The sequence below is a fragment of the Protomyctophum parallelum genome, assembly GCF_964188405.1.
Source record: "Protomyctophum parallelum genome assembly, chromosome: 1".
In the NCBI taxonomy this organism is placed as follows: domain Eukaryota; kingdom Metazoa; phylum Chordata; class Actinopteri; order Myctophiformes; family Myctophidae; genus Protomyctophum; species Protomyctophum parallelum.
This window is the reverse complement of record NC_139697.1, coordinates 42,296,805-42,317,623: the sequence shown is the minus strand read 5'-3', so window position 1 is coordinate 42,317,623 and position 20,819 is coordinate 42,296,805. Positions and strand designations below refer to the sequence as shown.

The 20,819-nt window shown below is 43.0% G+C and overlaps 1 protein-coding gene across 3 annotated transcripts; it reads left to right on the top strand.

Moving 5' to 3' along the window:
- The first annotated feature begins 617 nt into the window (after positions 1 to 617).
- rit1 (Ras-like without CAAX 1) lies at positions 618 to 16,840 on the top strand. Of its 3 annotated transcripts, XR_014569132.1 has the most exons (7): positions 618 to 770; positions 8,764 to 8,854; positions 11,162 to 11,218; positions 12,290 to 12,363; positions 14,698 to 14,889; positions 15,201 to 16,437; positions 16,481 to 16,840. XR_014569132.1 is itself a non-coding variant. In XM_083762977.1 (6 exons), the coding sequence occupies exons 2-6, from the start codon at positions 8,773 to 8,775 to the stop codon at positions 15,429 to 15,431; spliced, it is 636 nt and encodes a 211-aa protein (XP_083619103.1). In that variant the 5' UTR covers positions 618 to 770; positions 8,764 to 8,772; the 3' UTR covers positions 15,432 to 16,840. The 3 variants fall into 3 exon arrangements, 2 of the variants coding, with proteins under 2 accessions (XP_083619103.1, XP_083619104.1); XM_083762977.1 differs by having other exon boundaries at positions 15,201 to 16,840; XM_083762978.1 differs by lacking the exon at positions 8,764 to 8,854 and having other exon boundaries at positions 15,201 to 16,840.
- Positions 16,841 to 20,819: the final 3,979 nt, after the last annotated feature.

Sequence of the window (20,819 nt, the reverse complement as noted above, 5' to 3'; positions counted from 1 at the left end):
CTGTGCAGCCTACATTCTCAGTGGTGGGCAGCTCTACTTACTGTAACAGTATCAGCCTATAAGTAAATGTACTTAACTGAATTTACTTATTATACTTTGCCAGTAAGTACTTTTATTATATTTATTTTGTACAAGCTCATATAGATTTCACGTATTCACTACATTTCAAATATTGTCTATATTTACTCTTAACTGGGACATAAATGTAGTCTACAAAAGTCTTACAGCCTTATTTCAAGGAGTGAAATGGCATATAGATCTACAAGTTCTGCTATTTTCACTATTTTTGAACATTTCTGAAAATGTCTGATTTGTTATTATTAATTATATTTAAAAACAATTCAATACACCAAAACATTAATAAAGGAAAATGTACCTCATAATTTGCACTTTTTAATTATTGAGTATCTAGTGCTTTCCCGGATCTATCTAACATAAGTACTTCTTTGTCCACCATTCCGACTTAGAGTATTTTTAGTTTTTGACAGTTGCCAAGAAGAGTAGCTTTAACATAACGGGCGGAGGGACCCTGCGTGGGGCCTGCGGGGCTGGTCCCTCCTGTCCTGTGCATGCACATACTGCTGCTGTACTACTTGCACTGTCTGTGTGTGTGTGTGCGTGCGTGCGTGTGTGTACATGTTGTGTTTATAGTGTTTATGGATGTTTTTGTCTCGTAGAACAGACTCCATGCAGCGATCAGAGGCACAGAAAGGCCAGAGGACCGTGTACAGTGCAGTGCAGATATGAGGCGATACATTTAGCGACCGGAGGTGAGTGAACGTGTTTATTCAGCAACTTTGTGTCGTTTTGTAGTGTCACTGTCTGACTGCAAGGCCATGCGTTTCTATTGCTATGGGAGCTATTTCGTGCTATCGAGCTAAAACATTATGAATGATCAGCTCTCCAAATGAAGCAGACATGAGCGTTATTGTTGAATTAACTGTAGCAGTGCTAAACCGCGATGGCGGGTCGGGTTTTTTTTTGCAGTGCCTCCACTGGTTTTACTGGGAGCTGTAATAAAGAAAGTGGGGGAAAGGTTGAGTTCATGTTCTCTTCAACTCTCTTTGACCGTCCGTGTCGAACAGTGTGGTGGCAGAAAGTAATCTGTTGTTATTTTTTACTTAAGTAATATTTGCAATAGCCTACCACCATATCAAGTACTTTGTCAAAGGTAAAAGGTCTTTATAGCTGTGTTCAAAATGTTGCTTGAGTGAAAAGTGCAACATATAATTGCCATCAACATATACTTGAAGTACAAAAGTAAATATACTCACATTTCTTTTAAGTATACTTCTCTACAGTAAGCCAATTACTATTTAAATGTCATGGACATCACCTTGGAGATTTAAATCTCCAAAGTGACTAACTAAAGTTGTCAAATAATTGCAGTGGAGTAGTAGCCTACTGAAAAATAAATATTTGAATCTGTGATGTAGTGGAGTAGAGTAAGTAGAAAGTACTGTATCATAAAATAGAAATACTCAAGGATTTTACTTCACTTAAGTACTTCACTTATGTTATGTACTGTGCTTAATGTACTGTATTGTTACTTATTACTTTACACCACTTTTTGACAACTGAGATACATTTGGAATACAAATAAGTGTGATTATTCTTGGGTGTGTTCGTCTGCCAGGCAGCAAGAAGGGCTACTGTTTGTTGTGGTGGTTAATATCAAGTGTTTAAAAAGGGAAAATCTTACGAATAAATCCAAAGCAATTTTATCCCCCTACCTCCCCCAAACTGCTGAAATTAAACTGCTTGGGTGAGTGTCCAAAAGTGTGAGTGTGTGTGAGAGAGAGAGAGAGAAAGAAAGAGAGACACTGCCGTATACTATGTACTCTGTAGTACTGTATTGTAAATTAATATGCATTTGGCTTTGGCTGCAAAGTGCAAACCCTCCATCTGAAAAGATATAGTGCCAGGAACCCACATACAATATTTGTGCTGTTAAAATGTAGGCGTATATTTATATGTTTGTAGATCTTGTAGATCTGCTTTTTTCCCCTAATAAATACAGTAGCTGATGCATATAGGGTTAAAGTGGTTCAACTGATTGTGATGCTGTATTGACTCATTTTGACTCCTGGCACCTTGAGAGCCATTGGCCTATATTATGATGCTGTAGTTGCTGTTTAAGGCTTGGATGGAGGGTGGGCATAGGGCCTAGTGTGGGCTTCAAGCACCCCCCTGCCCCACCAAAAAAACACCATCATACCAAGAAGGTATGTCTGATGGTAGGGTTGCTGGGTATGGGATATGATTATGGACCTGTCATCATAATGGTCATGTTTTCTATCTATGTCCTCATCACTAAATCGGGAATCCGCTTGGAATTCCGACAACGTGGCTTTTTTGTAATGGGGCGAGTCGGAATACTAATCAGAGCTACTACCTGGATTTTCAATGCCTTGTACTTAATGATACTATGTTGATTCTTGATTGAAACAGAAACAAGAGTTTTATAGACACATGATTTGGTTAATTATTTGTTTATGTTGTTGATTAAGTTTATCATACAAGTGGATAACTTAATCGATGTAGGCCTACTACAGTGTAAACAACCTCCATTTTGAATAGAGTGAATCACATTCTTTGAGTTTTCGCTGTAAGATAATTAGATGTTAGATGCTAGATTAGATGCTTAGATGTTAGTTTCTCCATTTGTAACTGAGCGTACGGATGGAACCAAACAGACGGGTCTCAGAGTTGAATTCAACCATCCAGTGGGGTTATGCTGTCTGTGTACTAGACTGTTGGCCACTGTGTTGCCCTATGAAATCACATGATTGCCTGTCAAGCCAATATGAGTCAGTTCCTCTTTTGTGTGTGTGTGTGTGTGTGTGTGTGCTCATTTGATAAGTCATTTGATGGTAGACCGATGTGACCAGGCACATACACGCACAGCAACTCATTACAGACTGGAAAAGGGACTTTTACTTAGTAACTAGTTACTAGGTAATAACATTACTGTGATATTATGACATTCCTCGGTAACTAGCCCATTTAGACCGGAACAGTTTTCTGCAAAACTTGTCACTGTTCACTAAGGGAATTATTTCACAGACTCATAGTAGATAAAACATGAAATGACACAGATTCTTTCCCTGATTCAAAGTATAAAGTAGGTCACAACAGGTCGTAAAACGGGCTAGTAGTGTAACTTATTACAATTGCCAAAACTGTAATATTACATTTATTAATCCAAGCAATTTACTGTCATGTTTGTTACAATGAATAGTCGTGTACTGAGTGTATATATTAAGTACCGTAAGTATCTAATAATAATATAAGTACATTTACTTAAGTAGGCTACTGTAACTTAAGTACAATTGTGAGTTATTTGTACTTGAGTAATTCAAATTTCCAATACTTTTCCTTCTACTACACAACATCTCAGAGGGAAATATTGTACTCCCTGTATCTACAACCTGGCAACGTGTTGTGATGTGATGCATTGTTTGCTTGTAGATCTGTTCTTTTATAGCATGTGCCCTCTCTCAAAGCTGCTATTATTATTACCGGTATTATGATTATTATTATTATAAAAAGTAATTTCATATGACTGGTAATGCAACCAGTTACTCTTGATCACAAGTAATGCAACAACTTGCAAAGGACTAATAAGTAATTTAGTAACATTCCTGGTTAACAACGCACAGGACCCTTCAAAGGTTATTTTTCGCGACCCAACTCAACGTAGATGCAGATGAAATAAGTCTGCTGAGAACATGGGTATATGTGTCCATTCTGTCTGCAAAGTCAGAGGTCAAGTGTCTTGCTCAGGGACACATTGCCGCAGAGGCCTGGAATCAAACCTGGGACCTTCTATTTCAATGCTATTGAGTTGAGTGAAAAAGATACATATGCTACATTAAAAATGTAAAAAATGTCCACATAGCTACCTTCTTAAAATAATAATCTGAAGTCCTATTTTTTGAGTGGTGCAACCACTCCCTTACAGAGCTATGTGTGTGGCTGGCTGGGTAGCTGGGTAGTTGGCTGGGTATGAGCACGAAAATAACATGGTTGTTTTTCACCACCTGTGCCCAACCTAACACACAAACACAGACGCACATATTAACTGTATGTATGATGATTTCGGGTGTGCCAGTACAGTACAGTTACTGTACACTACAGTACAGTAGAGGGACCCCCACACGGTAACTCTGTAATTTCTCAACCGTTTCGGACGTGGGGCGGCTTGCCGGAATCGGCCAGGGCACCTGGGCATGTTTATGGGGGTCTGGATGTTCCGGGGACCCCCAGAGACCCCCACATTTCTCTACCGTTTCGGACGTGGGGCGGCTCGCCAGAACCGGGCCGGCACCCTGGCTGTGGTCCTGTGGGTCTGGAACTTCCGGGGACCCCACATGGAGTTGCACCACTCACTTCACACGGGTGTGATTTTTCAAGTTCTTTCTAAAAGGATAAAAAGCATTATGAAAAAGACTCCAGCCATTGTTTTAAGAAGGTGCCGATTATGCGGTGGAGAACATGGCTGTTTGTAGAGTCCATTCTGCCGTGAGGTGCAAAAGCCCACTCAGCAGCAGTGTTGCCATGTCCGCTTATAAGAAGTGTTGCTCATTTGGGCTTGTTTCTAATCTTAACTTCTTAAGTGTAGTTACTTTAATACTGTTTTTTCACACTTTGGGCTTGTTTCTAAAGTAACTTTGTTTATTTGGGCTTGTTATAAATGTTATAATGTTGTTTAAACCAGTGGTCCTGAAACATTTTCATTTCAATGACCCACAAATTAATATGTAATTGTCCACAGACAGTTATGACAAGATTGTTTTTCAAAATAGCAGATATACAAGCTCACAAAGCGTGGCGATGCGACATATTCACATTGTAAGCTCATACTGTTATATAGGTGTAAAGTGCTCATGTTTTCATAGACGTGGTTGCTTATTTCTCTGGCGGCACAGTGAGGCCTGCACGCATGAGGTCTTTGAGCCAAGAATGTAGGTTAGGCCGCCGTGTCGTGTCGTGTCACGGTTAAAGATTATGGCTCAGGAGGAATGAATGAATGCACTGAATGACTGAAGTGGACGTTACGCATGTGTTTTTCTGTGGACGGGATTTGAAGCAGCACAGCCCTAATGCAGACGCATACAGTTATTACAGTAGTAATTCTCCACCTTTATGCAATGCATCATCAGACCTTTTATCATCTCTGGGACGCCAATCTGTGGCTCTGTGCTGTAGATTAATTTAACTCTGAGAGCTTACCAATGGAACCAAATGGACCATTGTTTCCATTCTCTCAGAGTTACAAATGAGATATTAACACCTAGGTTCTCTCTCGTAGCTAAAACTCAAATTATGACAAATAAACTAAGAACATAAGTTACATTGGACTAATAGAGGATATGATAGATACTATGGGTATAATAGAGACTATTATAGAGAGGGTATAATAGAGACTATAGAGAGGGTATAATGGAGACTATAGAGAGGGTATAATGGAGACTATGCGCATGCATAAAGCCAGTGGCAAAGTGAGTTTAACGTTGTTTAGCGTCTTTTAATGCAATCGGATGTATGGGCTGTCCCTATTAACCTAACCCAGAGTTAGGCCCCTGTTGGCCCTTGTACCTGATGTGGACAACGCCTGGCATACAAGCTTCAAGCTTGCTTCCGTTCCAGAAATATGAATAGCACGTTTTTGTTTGTCATGCGAGTTGATGTCACACTGTGTGTGTGTGTGTGTGTGTGTGTGTGTGTGTGTGTGTGTGTGTGTGTGTGTGTGTGTGTGTGTGTGTGTGTGTGTGTGTGTGTGTGTGTGTGTGTGTGTGTGTGTGTGTGTGTGTGTGTGTGTGTGTGTGTGTGTGTGTGTGTGTGTGTGTGTGTGTGTGTGTGTGCGCGCGCGCGCAATACAAGCCCTTTTAATGTGCGCTAACGCCTTCAGCCAACTTGCCTGCCACACCGCAAGCAGTTGGAACGACATCTTGTGATTGCATGACGTTTTGGCTGCAATTAAATTATTTCAGTCAAAAGATGTGTTGTTCCATGGAGATGAATATAGTTTATGAAACACTGGGAATTTGTTTAGGCTACTGAAAGGAAATGCTTTTGCTGTTTTCTGTCGTATGATATTTTAAACTTAAATACTTCACCCGCCCCCCCCCCCCCCCAATAAAAATATGTTTTGTCCTATCAATTACTCTACGTGAACTTCACTCATAAACCCTTGAATTCAGGGAGATTTGTTTTTTGTTAATGTTGCATTCCTGAAACAATAATAGGATATTTGACGAATTGGAGACCGTTTTAACAACAGCAAAACCATATTTAAAACATTCTCTTTGAACCTGAGCCATCATCAGCAGGCTCGGTGAGAGTTGTCTTATATAGTTATATAGTTTTATGTTGTTCTCAAGTCTGTGAGCTTGTAACTCTGGAATAATAGATTTAGATTTAATACAAAGTTTTAGGAACTACTGATGTAGAAGGCATTTGTAGAATCGTGTGTTATTTGGAATGATGTCTTTGTTTTGTAGACCAACCCTTACCACGTTCCTAGTTCGACAGACTGGGAATTGACTGTCAGGCTTTAGCGCCCATGTGGTACAACCCATAACTAGGGCTGTCACAAATTATGACATACTTGTCGATTAATGTCTCAAATAATTGCAATTAAGGATTTTATTGTGTTTCTGACATTGAACATTATGAATAAAAAATACATTTCTCTTTGGCTTTTAGGCTTTGTAAACAAAACTTGCATGGGGCAGATAATGATAAATTACATATTACCGTAGTCAAGTGTATATTTAAATAAAAACATGAATAAATGAAATGGCTGATCTACAAGCTCAAAACAAGTCGCGGCAGTGCGGCACGCTTTGGGCTTGTAGATCTGCTATTTCCAGTATTTTTTAAACAAGGAAGTAATTATGATGATGCCCATGATATGTTTTTTATTCAAATAAGTGTAAATGGCTCTATGTTCTGATAACAATCATTGCTTATAGAGTGTTTATTCAGTCTCTCTAGTGCTCTAGTTCCAGGTCACCAATTTCATCCAATCAGGAGAGAGTACCATTCGTCAGCTTAATTTGTATAGTGCTCCACTTCCTATTTTGTCTTCTCATTTATTTATTTAATCACTTCCAATTTCACTTGTTTATCACTTGTATGATACTTGTATCCTGTATGAGTTCTTCCTCTTGATTGGCATAAATTGATATCCTGACCTGAAATTGTATTTCCTGTTTACTGAAGGGACAGGGAGACTACCGTTACTGACTGAACTGAACAAAGAGACCACTATTCAATCTCTGAAGGCTCTATAGAGTCTGGAACTACACCTCCCTAAATATATAGAGTCTGGAACTACACCTCCTGAAGGCTCTAGTCTATAGAGTCTGGAACTACACCTCCCTAAATATATAGAGTCTGGAACTACACCTCCCTAAATATATAGAGTCTGGAACTACACCTCCCTAAATATATAGAGTCTGGAACTACACCTCCCTAAATATATAGAGTCTGGAACTACACCTCCTGAAGGCTCTAGTCTATAGAGTCTGGAACTACACCTCCCTAAATATATAGAGTCTGGAACTACACCTCCCTAAATATATAGAGTCTGGAACTACACCTCCCTAAATATATAGAGTCTGGAACTACACCTCCTGAAGGCTCTAGTCTATAGAGTCTGGAACTACACCTCCCTAAATATATAGAGTCTGGAACTACACCTCCTGAAGGCTCTAGTCTATAGAGTCTGGAACTACACCTCCCCAGATATATAGAGTCTGGAACTACACCTCCTGAAGGCTCTATAGAGTCTGGAACTACACCTACCCAAATATATAGAGTCTGGAACTACACCTCCCTAAATATATAGAGTCTGGAACTACACCTCCCTAAATATATATAGAGTCAGGAACTACACCTCCTGAAGGCTCTATAGAGTCTGGAACTACACCTACCCAAATATATAGAGTCTGGAACTACACCTCCCCAAATCTTTACCTTTTCTTTTTTTAACCCATTTTGACCTGAGATCAGATTCTAAAAATGTCTTCTACATCCTGACAGTTTTCTGAAAAAGCTATGTTTCTATGTCAGTCGTTCTTAAAGCTATGTTTCTATGTCAGTCGTTCTTAAAGCTATGTTTCTATGTCAGTCGTTCTTAAAGCTATGTTTCTATGTCAGTCGTTCTTAAAGCTATGTTTCTATGTCAGTCGTTCTTAAAGCTATGTTTCTATGTCAGTCGTTCTTCCATTTTTCAAAAATAGCAGACCTACAAGCTCGTAGAACGCCACTCGGGTTCCCGCCCAAAATGGGTTAATTTCTATTTCTGCTAAGCAGACAAGCTATATATGTTTTGATGATTTCGATTTATATTAGGATATATTTGTGCGACTGTAAAGACGGAAGGAGGCGTCACATCTTCTTTATATTTTACTCATTATGAGAGCTTCCGCGTCCCAGAATGTATGACCGGAAGCATTTGAAAAACAATTGTGGGAGGCAACACTCTGGCCATGCGAGACAGCGCAACAACTCAGGAATGGAACCAAATGGATCCGTAAGGGTCTGCACACATTTTGTATCTGAGTTACAAATGGAGATATTGGTGTGTGTGTGTGTGTGTGTGTGTGTGTGTGTGTGTGTGTGTGTGTGTGTGTGTGTGTGTGTGTGTGTGTGTGTGTGTGTGTGTGTGTGTGTGTGTGTGTGTGTGTGTGTGTGTGTGTGTGTGTGTGTGTGTGTGTGTGTGTGTGTGTGTGTGTGTGTTTCCTCATCCAGGCTGAATGAATGGAGACTTCGGGGGGCTCTGGCGGGCTCTCCCGTGAATACAAGCTGGTCATGCTGGGTGAAGGAGGGGTGGGGAAGAGTGGTAAGTTTACCCATGAGCATCCCGTTCAATCACTAAACCTAACAACCCTAAGGGTAGGGATGGGCAATTAACCCAAAAACCCACAGGTTTACACTCCTTGTACTATTCAGAGATGCTGAAAGGTCTGCGCCCGACGCATATTATGAAGAAAGGACACATTCAACTCACAAACAGTACTGTATCCTATGCAGGCCTATGTAAGGCTATCCAACGTTGAAGCTGCCACCACCTACTGGCGAAAAGAGGAACTGCAGCACTTTCATAGAGATGGACTGTACAGTATGATGATACGTTTGGGGTCCGGGGGCTTAACTTCCACTCGCTGGAGCCATTGAGTTATAATTATACTTCCGGCAGTCTTCTGGGGGCTTCAAAACGCCACTGAGCAACTTCATCGAAATGAATAGCTTGGGGGCGGGGCTAGCGCTCCGGTTCGGTCTCTATCCTCCTATGTTAACAAATTCCATGTTAAAAAAACATTCCACGGACACTGCCATTTTGCATGGAATCTTACTTTATTCTACATTATGAAGGAACAAAAAAGTTGAGCTGACCTGATTGTGTGGGTCACACGTTTTAGTAGAACAACCGGCCTGCCCAAACGTGACGTCTCTGTGCCGTGAGGAGCCGTCCACATCCACATTTCTTGTTCATTAAAAACATTGATCGTTTTGACGGCAACAGAAAATTGCAAGCACATTTTCTAAGTCAAAGTGTACTGCTGCTGACGAGCACATCTCTACCTCAGCCTGTGCTCGGGTCTACCACGACTACAGCGTCTGTCTCAATTTACCCGGGCTACTACTTCATCCCAAGGTTGTTCTAGTTGAGACCGTGGGTCTTCAACCTTCAAGCCAAGGACCCAAGGCCACCGGTCTGAATGTCTATTGAGGGATGCCTGGTTAATGATTTCTTTCTTTTTCCCCGACCGGCGCTGGTGCATGCCATGGTCTAGCACCGTTTCCATTTTGCTGTGTAATAGTCGTTGCTTATTGGCTGCATACGTGCAGTAACTTCAGATGCTCTTAGTCTCAACTCAATCAAGGTGTCAGATGGGCAACGATGACAAATAATGTCCCTGCACTGACCCCCACTACATATTAAAACTGTGTTGCAGATCAAACCTTTCCATAGATTTCATAGAGGGCTTCATAGACTTGTTTGACATGCATTATCTATTCTATTAATATGTTGGGATTTTTTAAACACTCAATGCTTGGTCTGCTCTTTGTCCCTACACACGGAGAGTTGGTGTAGAGTCTACACCAACTCTCCGAAAATAACATTTGCGAGGCGTTGTGAGCTTGTAGATAGTCTATTTTTAGATTTGACAGACCCCCCTGTAGTTACTCTTGAGGACCCCCTTGTGCACCCGGAGCCCCTGTTAAAGACCCCTGGTTGGATTGTTTAATTTGTTTTTATTTGCATGTATTGTGTGAAAATAGACAATCTAAAGATTTATTAAAAGTTAAAACTGGTACAGCTAAAACAAATAATTGCAATATAGATTTAATGTAACCAAACCTTTCATTTGTCAAAAAACTATGTTCAATTAATTAATCTAATCTTTTATTGGGGCTTGTAAAATCTCCCTGGGACCACCCTTGGGCCATTACATTGAAAACCTATTATGTTTTTTAACACATGTACAAGACAGGTACACCAAAAAGCAGTGGTTCTCAACCTGGTCTGGATCAGGATCCCGTCCACTTGAAAATCTTGAAAACGTTCGCCGCCCAGCCATCTGACCACATGTTAAGCCATCTGACCTGTGTGTTCTGGGTTGGATCAATGGAATGAACCTAGTGCACTTTACAGGGATAGTTCACCCCAAAAATGATATTGATTACCCACCCCATGGAGACTTGAATTCATGGATATTGTTTTGTTTTTGTCACATTCCTAGCCAATATGTTGATGGCCAGCAGTGGTCCCCTATGGAGACACAGAGTCTCCCTTGTGTCTCCACACGGAACCACTGCCGGAATTACAAAGAAGACTTAGGGCTATATCTTGCGCCTCCCCCTTAACCCTAAACTAATTTGCCATTTTTTACTATTAAAAAAAACCTTTTAAAATAGCCGATCTACAAGCAATCTACATGGCAAATATGTTTAGGTATAAGGGTGGCGCAAGATGAGACACACACACATACACCTGCACACACACTATTTTGGTGCCCACTTGCAATACCACCACCACCACCACCAGTGGTCCCGGCCTACAGGTTACTTGAGAAGCACTGCCAATGCCATAGAGAAATGTCCTCATCATGTCATGTCTTGTCATTCTGTGTCTGTCTCTCAGCGATCATCATGCAGTTCATCAGTCACCGGTTCCCAGAGGACCACGACCCCACCATAGGTGAGACAGAGACCTCCTTCTCATCCTTCTGTTTTGTTATGTCCGGTGGGGGATATATGTTTTATCCCTGCTTCTGGTCAGAAGCATGCTTTTCCTTCTTTATATTGTTGCTGTTGGGTCTAACGTTTTGTGTTTGTAATGCCCTACTTCAGTGGTTCTCAAACCTTTTAGCCCGTGACCCAAAAGAGACACGTGTTGTCTCCTAGTGGAAATGGCACATCTACAAGCTTCGCACCGCATTGTGAGCTGGTAGATGGCCTATTTTGACTACTTCTTAAACATTCATTTTCAAATGTATGGAATTTCTTAATTTTTTCTATGAACAAAATCATTGTATTTGTTTTTAATTCGTGCAAAACGTTGCTTTTTGGGGGGAATGTTTTTTGAAAAAGTGCATCTTCAACACTACCAGGGCGCCCTGGTAGTGCCCTACCGACAACCCATGCACATCAGTATACTGTAGTGTAGGGCTTAAGTAGTAGTGTAGGGCATTATGTTGAATTCTTTATGTAGCACACACGGCACATCATTTATACCAGAATTCTGTCCCAGAGATAACTGTTAATACAAGTTTTTATTTGTAAGTAAGTGTGAGTGGTAAGATTGAATCCTCCAGTCAGATATAGAAAGGTCTAATGTGAACTGGTGTGAGTTGTTGGACGTGGATGACTGCAGACCAGATGTGGGATGGTTTGACACTTGGCTACAGTTTATTAAACAGAAATGTATTTCGTATTACCGCGGTCCATAAATACTACGAGACACAGTCAAGCTGTCACAGGCCAGCTCAGCTCTTTCTTTGACCACGTAAGCCCTATTTTTAATATATAACCCATTAAGACCATAGGCTTTTTCTAAAAAATATCTCAATCCTAACCCTTTTCTGAATGTTGTTATACTGTATGACTGGTTCTCCAAACGTTAAAAATGTATTTGGCCGTGGACCATCCATCTCAAAATATTTCGTTCCAGGGACCCCCAGAAGCAAAGTGGTGCTTATTAAAAGTGTTATGTAGTATTTTAGGAATGGAAAATAACTTTAGAGAACATAACGTGGTATGTTGTGTTCAGAGGATGCTTACAAGACCCAGATCCGCATCGATGACGAGCCTGCCAACTTGGACATTCTAGACACCGCAGGACAGGTAAACAATCCATGCATCCATTTCTGTTATCTCTTTTTAAACTTGGTGTGTTTGTTTAGAATCTACTGTCGAGTAGCAAACAGCTGCGCTCTGTTGCTGCTGATTATAACATCCTGCAGTGCGCTCTGATTAAAGTGTTACCCGCCCGCGTTACAGTTCAGTACCGCTCCGCCCGCGTTACAGTTCAGTACCGCTCCGCCCGCGTTACAGTTCAGTACTGCTCCGCCCGCGTTACAGTTCAGTACTGCTCCGCCCGCGTTACAGTTCAGTACCGCTCCGCCCGCGTTACAGTTCAGTACCGCTCCGCCCGCGTTACAGTTCAGTACTGCTCCGCCCGCGTTACAGTTCAGTACCGCTCCGCCCGCGTTACAGTTCAGTACTGCTCCGCCCGCGTTACAGTTCAGTACTGCTCCGCCCGCGTTACAGTTCAGTACTGCTCCGCCCGCGTTACAGTTCAGTACTGCTCCGCCCGCGTTACAGTTCAGTACTGCTCCGCCCGCGTTACAGTTCAGTACTGCTCCGCCCGCGTTACAGTTCAGTACTGCTCCGCCCGCGTTACAGTTCAGTACTGCTCCGCCCGCGTTACAGTTCAGTACCGCTCCGCCCGCGTTACAGTTCAGTACCGCTCCGCCCGCGTTACAGTTCAGTACTGCTCCGCCCGTGTTACAGTTCAGTACTGCTCCGCCCGCGTTACAGTTCAGTACCGCTCCGCCCGCGTTACAGTTCAGTACTGCTCCGCCCGCATTACAGTTCAGTACTGCTCCGCCCGCGTTACAGTTCAGTACTGCTCCGCCCGCGTTACAGTTCAGTACTGCTCCGCCCGCGTTACAGTTCAGTATTGCTCCGCCCGCGTTACAGTTCAGTACTGCTCCGCCCGCGTTACAGTTCAGTACCGCTCCGCCCGCGTTACAGTTCAGTACTGCTCCGCCCGCGTTACAGTTCAGTACCGCTCCGCCCGCGTTACAGTTCAGTACTGCTCCGCCCGCGTTACAGTTCAGTACTGCTCCGCCCGCGTTACAGTTCAGTACCGCTCCGCCCGCGTTACAGTTCAGTACCGCTCCGCCCGCGTTACAGTTCAGTACTGCTCCGCCCGCGTTACAGTTCAGTACCGCTCCGCCCGCGTTACAGTTCAGTACTGCTCCGCCCGCGTTACAGTTCAGTACTGCTCCGCCCGCGTTACAGTTCAGTACTGCTCCGCCCGCGTTACAGTTCAGTACCGCTCCGCCCGCGTTACAGTTCAGTACCGCTCCGCCCGCGTTACAGTTCAGTACCGCTCCGCCCGCGTTACAGTTCAGTACCGCTCCGCCCGCGTTACAGTTCAGTACTGCTCCGCCCGCGTTACAGTTCAGTACTGCTCCGCCCGCGTTACAGTTCAGTACTGCTCCGCCCGCGTTACAGTTCAGTACCGCTCCGCCCGCGTTACAGTTCAGTACTGCTCCGCCCGCGTTACAGTTCAGTACTGCTCCGCCCGCGTTACAGTTCAGTACTGCTCCGCCCGCGTTACAGTTCAGTACTGCTCCGCCCGCGTTACAGTTCAGTACCGCTCCGCCCGCGTTACAGTTCAGTACTGCTCCGCCCGCGTTACAGTTCAGTACCGCTCCGCCCGCGTTACAGTTCAGTACTGCTCCGCCCGCGGTACAGTTCAGTAGCGCCTGTCCCCGTACTCGTGAACTTATATACCGTAAGTATATTTTTCACTGGCCAAACTCGGGCACCCCACAGGGTATCCGCAGATACCCGGCCCGTTGCAGGACTCTGCCTCCACCATCTGTGTGTGAATCCAAAGCAAGCACTTTGGATATACTGTAGGTTCTCTATATCGGTGGTTCCCAAACGTTTCTGGTCCAGACCCAAAAGAGAGATTAGACCGGGGACCCAAACTATGAAAGAACCAAAATAGCCCATCAACAAGATCGCAATGTGGCGCGTTGTGCACTTGTAGATCTGCTATTTTCACTACTTCTTAAACACATTATTATTATTTTTCTTTAATTCCTTCTTGAAATTACCGAAACATTTTTATTCATGAATTTATTTTGTATTTTTTTTTTTATTTTTTTTTTATGTTTTTAAATAATAATAATGCAAAATTGTGTGCGTGACCCACAAATGTCTCCCGACCCAGTGTTTGGGAACCAGTAAATAAGTATGCCTTGCCGAGCCATGAGGCCCACAGGGCAGGAGCCCATCTCCTGTTTCTGTAGCGTGAGGCAGCTTGATTTACAAGTACACCCCCTGGACATGACGCTAGTATGTATGTCGCAGGGAACCAGCAGCTCTATGTAAAATGTGCCATTTCCACGTACGGTTTCTTGGCGTGTGTGCGTCCACTAGGCGGAGTTCACCGCCATGAGGGACCAGTATATGCGAGCAGGCGAGGGCTTCATCATCTCCTACTCCATCACTGACCGGAGGAGCTTCCAGGAGGCGCGGCACTTCAAGCAGCTCATCGACCGCGTGCGGCGCACCGCCGACACCCCCGTCGTACTGGTGGGCAACAAGTCTGACCTGGCCCACCTGCGGCAGGTGAGCACCATGCATACACCTGGTATTAACCCATTCTGACCTGAGATCAGATTCATACGAGGTTTCCACTGGACACGCACTGGTCTGATTAACCCATTCTGACCCGAGATCAGATTCAAAAAATGTCAGTCGGATGTCAGAGGAAAAAAACCCCCAAAAAGCTACGGTGACTAAAAGTAAAGCCCAAACCACACCAACTCAACTCCTTGCGTTGACCTTTTTTTATTCTGTGAATCAAACACAATTCCACTCAGACTTCCTGATCTCACCAGTTTTCTCCTGTGCTCGTCCCGCCTTGTGACCAAACCCAGGTGGCGGTGGAGGAGGGCCGCGAGCTGGCCCGCGAGTTCCAGTGTCCGTTCTTCGAGACGTCGGCGGCGTTCCGCTACTACATCGACGAGGTGTTCACGGCGCTGGTGCGGCAGATCCGCCAGCGCGAGGCCAAGTCGGTGCGCAGCGGCGACCGCAAGGCCCGGCGCAGCCGCTCATTCTGGGGACGCATCCGCCTCACCTTCCACAAGAAGCACGACACGCAGCACTGAGGGACGCTGTCCACACACACACACACACACACACACACACACACGCTACATGCGCACACAAGCACACAGGGGTGCACTACTTTTTGGAGCTGGCATGTCGGAGACGAGAGAGACAGACGGGCAATCATGAAAGACGGTGAGACTATTCGTCTCACGCTATAGTGGAACGCAAGACACACTCCTTGTACACTAGGGAACCTGTTTTTTAGCTGAATAGAAACGGGTGTTAATTGCACTTATCAGAGCTGTTCTGATGTGTGCGAGTGACGTGTGGTGCACCTGACATCTTTAAAATTCAGCCCTGCTAGCTCAAAAAGTCCCTGCACACACACACACACACACACACACACACACACACACACACACACACACACACACACACACACACACACAACTCTACCATGGATATGCATCTGGTGTGGGAGGAACTGAAGAAATGTCCTGCCCAGACCACACGTGGTGATACCGACCTGTCGGTGGGCTCAGATCACAGCAGAGGGTATAGACATCATAACCAATTGAACCCCAACGTCAATATTCTTTGGGGAACATGACCAAAAATAGCCGATCTACAAGCTTTGATCTCGTTGATCCGCTATTTTGGCGTGAAGAGATTTGGTGTAGAAGAAATTCAAGTCAAGTTCTCTAAGACTACATCCGTTTAAGTGGTTAAAATACATTCAAAGTGACCCAAGCGATTTTAAACGTGACCAATCTGCTGACCTTTTGGGGGCTGGTGTCCGACCTAGGATTCCGTTCTTTGCTTAAACCCATCCCAACGGTCAAGTACTGCTGTTCCTTCCGACCACTGAGAAGGAGGTTCGTCGTGAGCCGTTTTTTTGGGCCAACATCACAGAGGTGGAAGAAGCTCACGGAGAGACCCCAACCACTGTCATCTCACTAGAGACAAACTAATACGGTCTGGTCTGCAATCCACACAAACTGCAACCTAAGCACGCTAGGTTTGCAAAGAATATACAGTACATGAATTTACACAAATATGGTAGTATTTTGAGCTGTAGCAGCAGCACCACCTTCTGGTGAAAGAGGAATTGTGAACGTCAAGGCTCTTCTGCGTGGTGCACTTGAGCCACGGTTCTCCTTTATTCCATTTCCCATGTCGGCATGCTGGGCTGTGGGCAGTGCCCGCAGGAGTGCTGTTTTCTGGTTTGTAATTCATTTGACTTCCGTTGGCGAGAAAGAAAACTTCAAAGAAAATGGATGCCAACGGCGGTGGATGCACGGCGCTTATTTCCTATTATTGGTTGGCGCCCGGTCGATGTTCACCAGCGTTGAACTGAACACTTCACGAGCGTCCGCCACTTTTAGTTTGCCCGAGCCTTAATGGCAAATGTATGCGTTGTCAACAATAACATTTTGAACTGAACTTTTATTTTCTGTATTTAACGGGGGGGGGGGGGGGCTTTGACTTTGCGTTTGCAGGTGAAAACGCAGCATTGTTTGGGGGGGTGGGGGGCTGACACGGCTTCTCAACCAAGTATGAGTTAGCCTCACATGAAAGAGAGAGACTCGTAGAGAGAAATAGGGCTTGGGCCTGTCACATCGTTGCTGTTGGGTGGAAACCTTGTATGTTCAAAACGGTTCCTTTTTTTTTGTTCTTTTTTTAACGTTTTAAAATAGTGAAAAAGGCTGATGCGACACGGCACTCTTGAACGAGAAAAATCTTATCTCCAGAGAAATCTGGAGATAAGGGGTTTCTGCCTGACGGCAACGGTAGACTGTATTCAAATTGGTCTTATTCAGCAGGGCAACGAGGGCGTGACGTGACACTCCGATGTTTCTAGATATTCACTTCCATTTCACAGCGCGACGCCTTATTAGCACTGTGTCGTTTTCATTTCTTTTTTTGTTTGTTTTGCAAGAGAAATGAACCTTGTTTATGACTTGTGTTGGATCGCGTACTGTCCAGTTGTGCCATCGCTGCACTGTAGACAATGAATTGTTAATGTGGATGTGTGGTTCACAGTGTTGGGCCGTAGATAAGCTACTAGCTGAACTACATTTCCCAGTGGCTTAGGGGGTAACCTCACTATTATTCAGAAGCTTCCATGGTTTCTTTACCATGTAGCCGGGTAGCTTTGGCAAAAGCTACATCACTACATTTTCAGTGACACATCAACGTAACAAAACATTTCCGGATGGGTTTTGAGTGCAGTTTTTTCTTCATATCAAAGCTAATTCTCCATCCACTTTAGCTTTTAAAGTTGTATGTTTTATTCAATAACTGTGTCATAACATGACCGACTACATTAGGTACAAAGTAGCTTCAATGTAGCCACATACTTTTACTAAGTAAACTGTATTGTAGATAGTTCATTGTACTAAGTATCCTGAATTGTAGTTATCTACTTATTTCTTCAAGAGATCTTGTCATGTTACTTCTCTTCATGAAGAGTAACCAGTAGCTTAGCTGGCTACATGTTGAAAGTAGCTCACCCAACACTGGTGGTTTGGTCTGATTTTCAAGGTAGCGCTTTATTGGAAGTTGACGCTGTCGTTCACACTGGAACTAAATCCATACACACATAGATCAGAGTTATATGGGGCTCAAGCATGGATTCAATAAGACGGAATGCGGATGTGCCCAGATTATACATGTAGACATGTGTTTCACCAAGTATTTAATTTCAAGGACCCTCATTTTGATATGCATTAAGACCCCCTTAATTCTGAGTACAAATAACTCTAAGAGCGTACACTCTTCAGTTACAGATCTGTAACGGTCCATTTGATTCCTAACAAACAATGACAAGCGAGGGCTCACACTCTGAAATACAAGGTATTTTTTTTTCTTTATTTCTCCATTACGCATTAAGTTACAAACGTTTCGGCTATCCAGGCTTCATCAGCGGATCGGGATCTTTATATATATATATATATAATTTTTATCCCACAATTTTGCAACCCATTTTTTTCACCCAGTGTCAATTATCTAATGTAATCCTGGGCGCTACACTTCCTCTGCCAACTTGAGGTGGCAGTGGACTGACCTCATGCGCCCATCTATGCATGAGGAGTCCAAGCTGCTTCTTTTCACCTGGCAGGGGGGAATTTCCCCGGCCGGACATAGCGCTTGGAAGGAAGACGTTATTCTGACCAGTTCCTTTCCCCTCCATCAGGCTGGCGGATCGGGATCTGACACGAATTTTGACCTGATGGGCTAGATTAAATTTATCCCCTGAGCAACAGGCAGGTTCTATAGAGGTTATGCGGGAATGCCTACTCAGTGGCAAAAAACTACTTTCTGGCCTTGACAGCCCATACATCCAAACAGAAAAGTCCTATTTGATTGCATTCATTCCCAGGACGTCTGGAGATGTCTTGAGCACAAATTTAGTTTTTAAATGACTTTAAACAACATTAAATTCACTTTGCCACTAGATTTGCCATTCACTTCATGCATGCACATACCCTCTATTAGCTCAATGGTAAACATTTCAGCACTTGCACACGGGTTCAAATCTGGGGTAGAAGAGGTTACATAGTGCAGCTTTAAAGGTATATTCAGTGATTTCACTCAATCACCTTAGGTTTCGTTTTTGGCTGTGGGACCCAGCCTTTCGTCCAATCAGGATAGAGAGCCAAAAACGAAACCTACGGTTTTTTGACCCCCAGGGGTTAACTGGGGACAGGGAGGAACTCCTTATATGGCCAGCACACTCTATAGTAGGGAGGATTATCACAACTAAACAAAAAAATAAGTGATATTTGAATTAAGTGAAATCACTGAATATACCTTTAAGGCATGGAGAATTAAAATAAAAATGATGTCATTGTTTGTTTTATGAGGATAACAGCAGAAGTTGACAAGTTGTTCCTAACTATCAATAATTTCACCGGGGACCCCTTGGAACGTCCCTCGAGGACCCCCTGAGGGTCCCTAGGCCCGTCGCAGTGCTTACATAAATGTCTAGTTGCAATTATTTGAGATTATCACAATTATCTTTGCATTATCTGCAATTTTTTAAGCAGAAATAGCAGATCTGTAAGCTTGTAGATCAGCTATTTCTGTTATGTTTTTTTATTTGAAAGTATAAAATTATTAAATGTCAGTAGGCTAATTTAAGTTATATCTGCCCTGTGCAATTTGTTTTTATTACAACGCCTAAAAGGCAAGTAGAAAAATCTATTCTTATTCATATGTTCAATGCCAGAAACGCAATTAAATCATTAATGACAATTTATTTGTATGACAATTAATCATTGAGAACCAATGGTGTAGACTTAACACGTCCAACAGAATGTGGAGCATTGAAGGACACCGGGGAAAAAACAGGAAAGCAACTTGCAGAGAGCTGTGGCATGCTGTAATTAACTAGTTTTATACTTGATTCTGTCTGTGAGCTTATGGATCTGCCATTTCTATAGGCGTGTGACACCGGTGTGCTACTATTGTCTTGTTCAGACCCAAACAAGGCCCTTGATTTCCTATCCGGATCAAAGTTGAGCTGGTTTTGAACAAGGTAAGGGATGTGATTCATATTGTGATGATACAATTCCATGTGTTTTTTTCTGCTGTTCAGACTTGACAAAATCTGATTCCAATCTGGATAGGCCAATTTGGGACATATTTTTTTACTATTTTTAATAGTTGACAAGCAATAAGCTCACAAGATGTTGATGTAGATCGGCTATTTTCACTATATTAAAAGGTTTTTTTTAATTGTAAAGATTTCCAAAATCATTTAAGCATGAGGTGTAAGGTGGTGTTTTACTTTAAAACATGCACTTCTGGGATCAGTTTTCCGTCTACTTAGGCTTTTATGTACATTACATAAATTGCTTTATTCAGTAGATATATGATAATAGAAGATATTCAACTTCAAACTACATGTTAACCATGTTAGACTAGTTGAAAACACACGTCCCTGCTTCTGGTGACTGATATTGTCCTAATGAATGTTTCGATTATTTCATTAAGTTAATGTCTTCTGAAATGCCAATGTTGCATCAAGGAGCCCTGTATCTCCACGCATGTAATCCAGGAAGTCCATGCATGAAATAACAAATATAAATATTGAATCAAGCACGCCTAAGTAGACGAAAGACCACATTGACCGCAGAAGTGTTTTAAAGTTCCCTTTTAAGGTCCTCGTTCAATGTAGCACAGCAGATTTGGGCTCCTCGGGTCCAAAAAGTCTACCGCCTTTTTCATTTGATTTAATTTCTGTTCATATTATTTTATATTGTTCTTGTGATCACAAAATACTGTCACGTTCAAAATAACAACATGAACTGGAACATAAAATAGTTGTTTTGATCCTGTGTATTTTGATGAAAATATTTGGGAGAAAGCTGTACATTTAAGAGCCAAAATATGATCTGTGATCTTTGTATATTTTCAAATATGAAGGCAATGTCTCCCAA

Bases quoted from the DNA above. Each gene is read 5' to 3' on its own strand.
- rit1 (XM_083762977.1), top strand. From the start codon at position 8,773: ATGGAGACTTCGGGGGGCTCTGGCGGGCTCTCCCGTGAATACAAGCTG. The intron at 8,855-11,161 runs GTAAGTTTACCC...TCTGTCTCTCAG, and splicing joins AGGAGGGGTGGGGAAGAGTG to CGATCATCATGCAGTTCATC. The intron at 14,890-15,200 runs GTGAGCACCATG...GACCAAACCCAG, and splicing joins ACCTGGCCCACCTGCGGCAG to GTGGCGGTGGAGGAGGGCCG.